General features: G+C 45.2%; 4 protein-coding genes across 4 annotated transcripts; 2 read left to right on the forward strand and 2 right to left on the reverse strand.

Moving 5' to 3' along the window:
- Positions 1 to 1,715: 1,715 nt before the first annotated feature.
- On the forward strand, positions 1,716 to 2,279 carry FOIG_16583 (uncharacterized protein; the record flags this gene model as incomplete). The annotated part of the gene is made up of 1 exon (XM_031218045.1): positions 1,716 to 2,279. One exon carries the CDS (start codon positions 1,716 to 1,718, stop codon positions 2,277 to 2,279), a length of 564 nt encoding a protein of 187 aa, XP_031052247.1.
- Positions 2,280 to 2,553: 274 nt separating this feature from the next.
- FOIG_16584 (uncharacterized protein) lies at positions 2,554 to 3,222 on the reverse strand (the record flags this gene model as incomplete). Its single annotated transcript, XM_031218046.1, has 1 exon — positions 2,554 to 3,222. The coding sequence occupies one exon, from the start codon at positions 3,220 to 3,222 to the stop codon at positions 2,554 to 2,556; it is 669 nt and encodes a 222-aa protein (XP_031052248.1).
- A 662-nt stretch (positions 3,223 to 3,884) lies between these two features.
- On the forward strand, positions 3,885 to 5,249 carry FOIG_16585 (uncharacterized protein; the record flags this gene model as incomplete). Its single annotated transcript, XM_031218047.1, has 1 exon — positions 3,885 to 5,249. One exon carries the CDS (start codon positions 3,885 to 3,887, stop codon positions 5,247 to 5,249), a length of 1,365 nt encoding a protein of 454 aa, XP_031052249.1.
- Positions 5,250 to 6,288: 1,039 nt separating this feature from the next.
- On the reverse strand, positions 6,289 to 6,924 carry FOIG_16586 (uncharacterized protein; the record flags this gene model as incomplete). Its single annotated transcript, XM_031218048.1, has 1 exon — positions 6,289 to 6,924. The coding sequence occupies one exon, from the start codon at positions 6,922 to 6,924 to the stop codon at positions 6,289 to 6,291; it is 636 nt and encodes a 211-aa protein (XP_031052250.1).
- Positions 6,925 to 10,069: the final 3,145 nt, after the last annotated feature.

Raw genomic sequence — 10,069 nt, forward strand, 5'->3', positions numbered from 1 at the left:
CCCATCGAAGTATCGAGCACACTCGTCAGACAATCGTGATAATCTCGACGAGATGGATTAGAATGTGAAAATACAGGTCCACTTTCCATCACATACTTTAGTGAATCATGTGGATTTTTTTTCAGTTAGGGATTTCGGTAATGGGATGTTGGGGACTTCTGAAAAACTCGGAAGCAGCCTCAATGCACAGTCCCCCATCCCCCCTCTTCCCCCTCCAAATAAAAATACAATATCTGAGAGTGATTCTCTTTCATGAGCAGGTGTTGGCTAATATTAAATTGCAAGAAAAACCTTGTTCAAGAGCTCGCCGTGTTCAGCAGCACGCTGGAAAATTTTAATAAAGGAGGATAAAGTTTATATTCAAATAGATATAAGCTCTATAATCTTTTAACTTGGAAGGGAGCAAAGTACTCGTCTTGTAGACAACTGGTCGATGTATCAACTAAGAAGTGTTGCTCAAGTAGTGAGCCTGTTTATCTAGGGTAACTCAGTGAATGGCCAATAATGAGTCTGATATCGCCCAGCTTGATGAAGCCACCATTAGTTTGGTCAATATCGTCGAAGCATACAGCGCTACTACCAAAGGGATTGAGGCGCAAATATACACACAGACCATAAACGGAGGCGAGCCCCGTCGGCATCGCGAAGACTAACATTGAACCCGGATGAGGTAGCAGTATATTTGTCATTCCCAGTAGTCGGTGGAGCCATTGGAGCCCGTGGCGCCCAGCCATGAGTCAGTACGCTTAGGTCGTCATTGAAATTTCCACTCCGCTTTCACGCCAGCCACATTTGTCCAGAAAAGGCTAGTGTGCACTATCCAGTTCACCTGCGTTCGGGCATCATCAGCATAAGCCATAACATGACGCGGTTTCACAACGTTGTGACCTGTGGAGATGACAGCTTCAATTTAACTGACTCTGCATGGCGGGCCTGTTGTTTCTCATGATAATACTAGGGAATCCGTGCTGTATATGGTATCGCAGTCTATACGTTGTATTTATATCCAGTTACGTAGCAGAGACCGGTGTACTAAGTATTATGCAGCGTAAAAGCCTGCCCCTGGTGAGTCTCTCTTTTTGTATGGGCTAGCTTCAGATGTCTTGTTAGTACGTAATATCCTGTTTCGGGGATTTTGTTGAACAAATTGCAGCGCCGAGAACATGGCTCTAGATACTCTTTCCCTGCAGTCGCTTCTACAAGTCACTATTGAACCGGCTATAAATATCTCAAACAATGGTAATAAATAGATACTCGCTCAAGTCAGCTTGGCACGCTCAAGGGACTAAGCGGCTCCTACCCAACCCTCTGATCCCACCTCTCCCCCCTAAGAGTGGTCGGTTAAAAATAGTAGTTTTACCTAAAGTACGTACAAGATAGAGGCTCCAGTGAAGGCGTACCTGACTGTACGTCAACGATCAGCTTGTATTTCTGCCAGAACTTACTTACAACTAATCTACGTAAACGAGGTACACACAGATACAAGCCTCGATGCATGTAACCCACTCTCAAGGCATGTTCCACTAATCAAGCTGTCGAATCTATGGTTTCCCTTGCTGGATTATCTGTATTATTTTACATAAATGCAGACGCACGGTAGCCATCATAGTCAGCTGAAGCGAACCTGATCCTGAGATTATCAAGTACAGGTGACCCCCATAAAAGGTCGGCGCATCACTTGATATACTCTCCACTCCAGATTGCGGCTGACGGCTATGAATTCGTTTTTCCCTTACTTTCGGCCTGGGCAGAGGGACGCCGCTTATGCTGCCTTCGCCCAACTCTCAGAGTCTGAACAGGCAGTCCGAGAAGACTGCCAGTTAAACCTTTGCCGAGACACGCTAGAGGAGACCCTTTTAATTCTACACCCTGAATGTCACTTAGCATTGAAGCTGCAAGATGCTCTGGATGAGATTCGGCGTCGGTCTCTGGCTATGCTATCTAGGGACAATAGCGAGAAGCGCAGTAGCGCCTTGGATCCACACCAATCACCACGTTCAATCAGCGATGATTGTGAATACAAACACCTCGACAAAATATCGTGCACTCCAGATCGTTCTTGCGATGCACCGATGTCAAACATTGAGATGACTGTTGTTGAGGATAACAACAACGCCGTAGCAGCACCAGTATTCAAAGCTGTAACGCCCGTGAATCGACCCGCGATCTTGAATGACAACATTCAGAAACCCCTACATGCAGGAAAGAAGCACTCGCTAGAGGTCAACATGCCCGCCGCAAAGCGACGAAAAGTGAGGGGCAATCAGCTCTCAGATTAGATGTATCGGATATTTCAAAGTAGGAGAGGAGATGAATGCTACAGCAAGCTAGTCAGTTAACATCACAACATCACATATCTTTCTGGTACCAGATCTATATAGAGATACAAATGCCTTGAGTTTTTCATGATGATATCTTCGTGACTAATGTGGTTAGCTCTTTAAGAACCATTGGCACCGTATTGAGTTGCCGCTACATAGTTTTGACTATCTATTTGTTCGGTTGAAACATAACCCAGTATGCCAGATCAATGCATCATCGCCATGCCAACCGTTAGGCCGGGATGAGTTCTCCGGTAGCGTACATGACATTCTTTGCCGTCGAGTTAAGCTGTAACATACTACCTAAGCCACCTGGACAGTGTGGTTGATTACTTATGGTGAGATCCAAGTCGCATTTCTCGTCGATTCCATACTTGCAGACCAAGTCATAAATGTTATATAATTCGTAGTCCTGTGCGACCCAGCTTGTAGGCTGGCTAATACAGGATGAGACGTAATTCATACTATTCGCGGCTGACAGAGGCAGTTTACCGTCTTTGAGTAGATGTTGACATTTTGATGTATCTACAATCTCATAAGACATCTGAATTCCTCCACCCAAATGGGAGTCCTCCACAGCAGATGTACCGAATACCAGGTAGTTCCAAGCATCGTAAGAGATATCGTACGCGCCTTGCGACTTATCGATGCGAAGGAGATGAAGGAACCGCCCCTTATTTGCGACTTTGACGCATATACCGTCGCACCCGACCTCTAAGGGCCAGTAGGCGATCCGATTCGTATCGACTTTGCAACCCAAGACTCCAATGGAGCTAGAATATTGGTCATGGGGAGTAATGGATACGACGTTGTGAGTATTGGGAAGTGTGGTGTGAGCCTCTGAGATCCAAAATGCAGCAGTGCAGACCAAGAGAGGTAGCCAAAGTCGGGATACCGGCATCACGTCCAGAGTCAACGATATCATGTTCGATGCCATGGATGGGCATTGATGGGCCTCTGATCAATAAATGAACAGCGATATGGACCCGATAGATTGCTGCGCTTTGGTGTCAGATGCCACAAATAACAAGGGTGTTGGCGAGATGCATACAAGTCTTTTCTTACCTGACCTCCCGGGTGGGCTCACTGACTGTAGCCGTTGAACTAAGTATGTTTAGGTACCCACGAGTCCTTTTCGAGTTGCTTGACATATATAAGCATAAATGATGTAATTTCGTAGAACGTTTTGCGTCATAGTCTCCAGATATAACCACAAGGCGGAGTCCACAACCAAGTAAGGCGCACAAAAGTGGGATGTGTCTGTGTAGTATACCATAGAGAGGCGAAGGCTGGATCTCAGTCACCAAGAATATATTATAGGTCTCAGAAGGATTGAATAGATCACATTGCACTGGAAACGTGGGCGACACGAATTCGGCCAGTTTAGGATTTAGAGTATCTTCCTGGTAGTATACATATCAAAGCACTATTTCCTTTTTAATTTTATCTTAGTTATATAAGCTCAAAGGCAAATCAAGGGGTGAGTACACACATATATATATATGCGGCATCATATATATTGCTGTCAGGTTCAAGTCGAATCAAATAAACAATCTCATTACTATGCGTTGTGTCCCGATTCTTGTCTGCCTACTAGGAGGAATCTCGCTTGCCACTGCACTCCGTATTATTCCACGCTCGCAAAAACCAGATGCAACACCAGAAGGTTTTCTTAAAGCAGGCCCCGGTGGCATTGATGCGATCGAAATTACTCCAAAGAATCTACTTGCTGGGACGTCAGGCAATCCCAAAGCTCCTGGTTTGAAACATCGTGCTCCTGACTCTGCTTCCTGGATGGTAAAACTGATTAATAACCTGGATAGGGCGACTGTGAGAGCTTACATATCCGGTCTGGATGCTACTGGTAAGGTTTTCTTTCTCTCCCCCAACGGTAAGCTTGTCTACCCCAAGTCAAAAGAGCCTCATGTATCAAGCGAGATTACGGAAGACATTACCTTATCCTTAGGCTCCAAGAATCAGACTCTCGACGTATCACTCCCTCCATTTATTCGCTCAGGTCGCGTCTACTTTGCAGACAGCGACCTCCGTTTCTTTGTTGTCAACAATGGAGGAGGCGATAGCGTGGTCCAACCTTCGGTTACCAATCTACAAGATCCCAATGCAGACGTGAACTGGGGATTCGTAGAATTGACCTATATGAATGGTTTATTATATGCTAACATCAGTTATGTTGATTTTGTCGGTATAGTGCTTGGCATGATGCTCACTGAAAAGGATGGTAGTACCCAGACCACTGCCGGGCTGGTAGCTGATGCTGTTACCAAGATTTGTAATGACTTAATGAAACTGAGAGAAACTGACCATCGTGATTGGGCATCACTCTGTATTGCGAACGCGGAGGGGAAGACTGTGCGTGTCCTCTCCCCGGGAAATCGGCACGAGGTCGAAGCTCAACTGTTCAACGACTATTGGGATACCTATGTAAACGAGGTATGGAAGAAGTACGCAACACAAGACCTCGTCATCGACACCCAGTCAAATGCCAGCCAGGTCAAGTGTAGAGTTTCGGACAATCAGCTCGTCTGCGAAGGAAGCAATCGTGGCTTCGCCAAACCTACCAGTAAAGATATCTGGGGCTGTAACAGCGGCCCGTTTGCTATCTCCGAAGGTGATACATCAATCCATGCAGCTATAGTCCCCCGAATCTGTGCCGCATTTGTTCGATCAACGCTTCTGCTCGATGGAGGCGACATCCAGCCGAGCTTAGGTCAGGGTTCCTACTATACAGTCAATCCTACTAATCACTACAGCCGCATTGTTCATTCTTATGAGGTCGATGGTAGAGGTTACGCCTTTCCTTATGATGACGTTAACCCTGATGGTAATGAGGATGCGTCTGGGGTTGTGAGTTCGAATAACGTCCAGTCTTTAGCCATCTATGTTGGCGCGCCACCTTCACTTGGCTAAGCTCACTAAGTAATAAGTCACATACCTTTGTATCTATTCGCTGTACTGATATAATTCGTCTAACTATAAAGGTCAGGCAGCTTCGCATAGGTCTTGTACCCCCCACCAAAGATGTAGGAACTAGAACCATACACAAACCGGCACCCAGGTGACAGCGGCGAATGGCTTCAGTCACAGCGCCGATTGTAAGGATAAATGGAAATTATTTGATACATGGTTGGTTATAGTTTCGATGTGAAATCGCGACCAGCGGCAAGCAAAGGCGTAGAAGTAGAAAGGAACTTGGTTGAAGGATTTAAAGAAACATGGGATTATTGGTGGAGTGACACGCAGATAGCTATAGAGATCGATCATTCTTGTTCGCTCATCGGCCGGCATATGGGTCCAGTCCACAGTAAGAGAGAGGTGGACACCAGTGGGAGAGACGAAAAAGGTGGTGGGCATTATGACAAAACGAAGCGCGGAGCAAATCATCAGGAATCACAATTTCAAGCTAACAAAAAATCACCACGATTGTACTATGTCACCTGTAACGTAAATGACGCTCTTGAAAACGAACAAGAAGGTGCGGTTTACATTTTTTTCATTTTGCAATCGTAGTGGGGGTATGTAAGTGTATTTGAATTCCTATTAGTAACAAGATTGAGATACCTTTTTACTTGGTTCATAACTCAAGTCAAGTAACAATGGCTGACCTGATAGGACAAACTCAGTCAGTAGTTTGCTATACAACGGTATTGTATATGTCCAGAAACGAGGTGATTTGATCCTTCATTTCCTGGCAGGGCGATGAATACGACAGTCGATCCAAGCTTTCTCAAGCGGTGTCGAACGCCTCTCTACTCTGCATCGATACCCTCACATCATCGTATTAAGGCGTACCCACCAGATGACACCTTTGCTTTGGGCTGATCATGGATCAGCCCAGAAATGGCTAGCTGATTCGATGTCTGACGTGTTATCCTCTATCTGTATGGATGGGTAGTGATCAATCGGATATTCTATACAGAATACCTCGAGTGGCCTACTTCTTCTTCCATCACAAAAAGGATGGCATTTGGATTGGGTTTGCTGTAAGCCAACCAAAGTCATGTGTTAAGTAGGGCAAGGGTGAGTATAGTGAAAGACCGCAAGGGTCGGTGAAGCATGGTGGTGTAAATGCTGACTGTGGTGCGAGCATGCTTTGCGGTAGACCAGCAAAGTCGAGACAATCTTTCATCCACGTTTCTTCCCAAGCTGATATGCCCATGCAGTCTGTGAAAGGCATCAAGTCCATACTGCTGTCGAAGCTCCACAGCAACGTATCGAATGATTGTATGTCAGGCGTGCCAATCGTGGTGCTCTTGCTAGGCTCGATCGCCGTAACTGATGAGGAGCTAGCTTCTGGTAGCGTCAAAGCTGTCGAAATCACTTCTTCTACCGGCAAAACGGGTTCTTGGCTCTTATTTCTGGATTCAGTAGCCCTATTTGTATCCTTAGACGGCTGTGGCTCTGTCGGATCGAAGACATATTCAGCGCCCTTCTCGCTTTCGACGATGGAAAGGGATACCCTACAGCCTGTGAGAACAGACAGCTCATAAGCCTTCTTGAAAAGTCCTTCTTTCCTCTTCTTAAAGGTCGTCCTTCTGGCGCTTTCACTGAGTATCTTCTTGATTTCGATTCTTCTACGACCCATACTGGCTCAATCATAGCTACCTAAACTTTCAACGTTGGTGCGAATGACTCCTAAATAGAAAATGGCCATGACACAGACAAGGGAGGATCGGAGGAGGGTCAATATTGTTATTCCAGCAAAAGCACGTAAAGTGAGCAAAACCCACTATGGAATGAAGGAAAGGTAGTCCATTATTCGGCCGGAATGTGACAACTGATGCGTCATCACTACCCCCAACATTATCGTTGCCAAGTCTGGGACCTGGATTGTCACCAATGACAACAACATTAGCAACGCTATGACAGATTATTTTTAGATACCTTGAGCCTTGGCGCTCGTTGATCGTGGTAAGTGACTCGTTGACATGCATGAGGCGCTATTATTAGTTTCTATAATTAGTTTTGTTACGAGATCATACAGAGATTAATTCTATTCAACTCGAGCGAACAGAAAGTATAATTGATTGTCTCGTTCCAGTGTCAACTAATGAACTTCTGTCTATGCAATTAATACTTAGAGAGCATTATCATATATCACAAGTGCTATTGCTATGGACTCATTGCCTCCAAAAGTGTATTGGATGCTGATAGATTATCTGTCTGTCAGTGATCTACATAGCCTGGTGAGCTGCAGCAGGTCAATTCACAAAAAGGCCAAACCTATGCTTTATCGTGTACTACGCCTTGATTTCGACAATGGAAACATAAGGCCACAGACGCTGTTACTATTAAGGACTCTAATGCATAATCCGGAGCTCATGAAGTTCGTGAGGTCCGTGGAATTTTTGAACACGGGATCTAGTATCTGGACACAGGGGCATTCTCAACTTCTAAGCCTTATACTAATGAGGATGAACTTACGTCCCGAGCGAGTCACAGCTTTCTCTACCACCTCTTCCTGGGTTCCACTTAATACATACTTCGGCGGCCTCAATTCCTTAACCTATGCAGGCGCCGTATCGGCCACTCAGCTTGAATGGCTTCGTTGGCATCTGTCCAATTGCAAACAGATATCCCATCTCCATATACGACTTTCCAAGCGCGGATCTAATTACCACTTACCCCTGTTGAGGACTGCCAGCCTTGATTGTTTGAGTAAGCTCTGTCTTGAAAACTGTACAGTAGAACATTTTGTCCCGGAAGAATCCTGGAGGCTAAGGTGGCTTGATCTTAGATACTGCTCAGGTACCGAGACGTTCATGCATAGACTATTATCAGGTCACCAGCTGCAGCTTTTGAAAGTGCTTCGCCTTTCTGGGCGACTGTCACGAAGAACATTTCGTTCTTTGCTCGTTTCATTGGAGGAAAATCGTCGCCTAGAAGAGTTATCTCTTCGCCTAGAAAGCCTACCCCAACTAGTAGGACAAGAAGGCTACGGCAGGTCGCTAGCTCCTTCGAAACTAGGAGACTCTTGTCAAAGATTACGGTCCAGAATTCTAGGCCATCTCGAAACACATGGGCCCAGGTTGCGATCAGCCACAATAGATATTCGACAGGACATAGATTTCTGTATGCCCTCTATGCTATTCACCGTTCAAGATATCGCGAGGATAATCAAATCTTGTCCCTCTGTGGAGTTCTTAGGCTTACCCATCGACTTTCATGATTTATTCTCGAACCAAGCCAGGTCTATAAATTACCCAGTCAAACTCCAAGCACTGCATCTGAGGGGAGAGTACGGCGCTTTCAGTGAGATGGCTAAGAACACGACTACACTGGTTAACCTGTTCCAAGCACCTCCAAGCTTCCAAATATTTGTAGGTTATGGCAAAAATGCTTAAAATCATTCATATACCCTCCTCAGGGTATCCGTTCTACTCAAGAGTTACCAAAAGTCAAAAATCAAATTATTGCTTGGATTTATGAGCAAACAGGGTTCTGTAGGTTCCGCTATTACTAGCCACGTGGTCTTGGAACGAAACGACGCCATAGCGGTTATTTCCAGAGGCCTATGAAGATACAGGCTGTCATATCATGCTGAAAAGGACATATGACAAACCAGGCAACAGCTAACGACATCTGTGTGAACTCGTCGTCCCGCTTAGTACCCCATTTCTATTTGTGTTCGCATTACATTTGCAGGAATCCTCAAAACTTGGAAGTGCTTTCGCCTTGATCTTTCGATAACTACTAAATATGAACGAGTAAGAGATAATCAATTGATAAGGGCCAGAGGGATAAAGGCGCCAGTGCCATCGACAAGTGAAGAAAATAGCTCGAAAATATAAACTCGAAGCAAACAAATGTTCGTCCCTGAAGCATAGAAAGATTGAAATTGTTGTAAGGCCCAAAGAGGTCATCTCTCGAGCAATAAGAGAGCATCTAACGTCACATGATCTTTGTATGACGCTTATTCGAGAATTGTAGTATTGTTTGAAGTCGATGTCAGGCTTAGCCTTCGCCAGTACAATCTGTCTGATTCCCCCACTCGTTCTGCCGCTTTTGCGCATCGGTATCTAAAAAATAACACGTTAATATCAATAAAACGCTTACCCTTATTGCATAAGCCGGTGTCGTGAGGCCCAAGCTCAGCCAATCGGCACGTACTTTGAAAAGAACCCATCTTGAGTTCAGCAATAAGGGAAATTCAATAATCAATATATTCACTCAGCAGTACTTCACAATCCAATAACGGGAATCCAGGCCGGCTTCTACTGCACCTGTATACTACTTCGTATACCCTTCCCTTTCATCTTTCATTTGAGACATTCCTTCTTCTTTTCTAAATTTGAACTAAAGAAAAAGCGTGCATGTAGACCGAATGCATGGATATAAAACTCACTGCGTCACTCTGCTTAACTCTGACGGCAGTGATTGTAAGCGACTAGTTGGCTGTTGAACTCTAGAGGCACACGTACTGTGCGATAGGGAATCTGAGATGAGCCCGAGCTCACTAGGCCCACTTGACGCTTCATGCCACGCATTTCTATTCTACGACCACCGTTTTCAATATGGGTAGCTTTCGAAAACATTCTATTTTGGGTACACTGGAGTGGCATGTGAAAGAAAAAGCGAAGAGAAATAGTCGCACGGGTACAGCCCCTCACACTATGCCGATGGAGACCAAATTACGAAACCCGGTTTACAATCCCCCAGGTGCAACGATACTGGCGCTTACACCATCCTATTGTCAGACATTACGTGTATTCGGTTCATTGATGTGAATT

This window comes from Fusarium odoratissimum (assembly GCF_000260195.1).
Source record: "Fusarium odoratissimum NRRL 54006 unplaced genomic scaffold supercont1.94, whole genome shotgun sequence".
In the NCBI taxonomy this organism is placed as follows: domain Eukaryota; kingdom Fungi; phylum Ascomycota; class Sordariomycetes; order Hypocreales; family Nectriaceae; genus Fusarium; species Fusarium odoratissimum.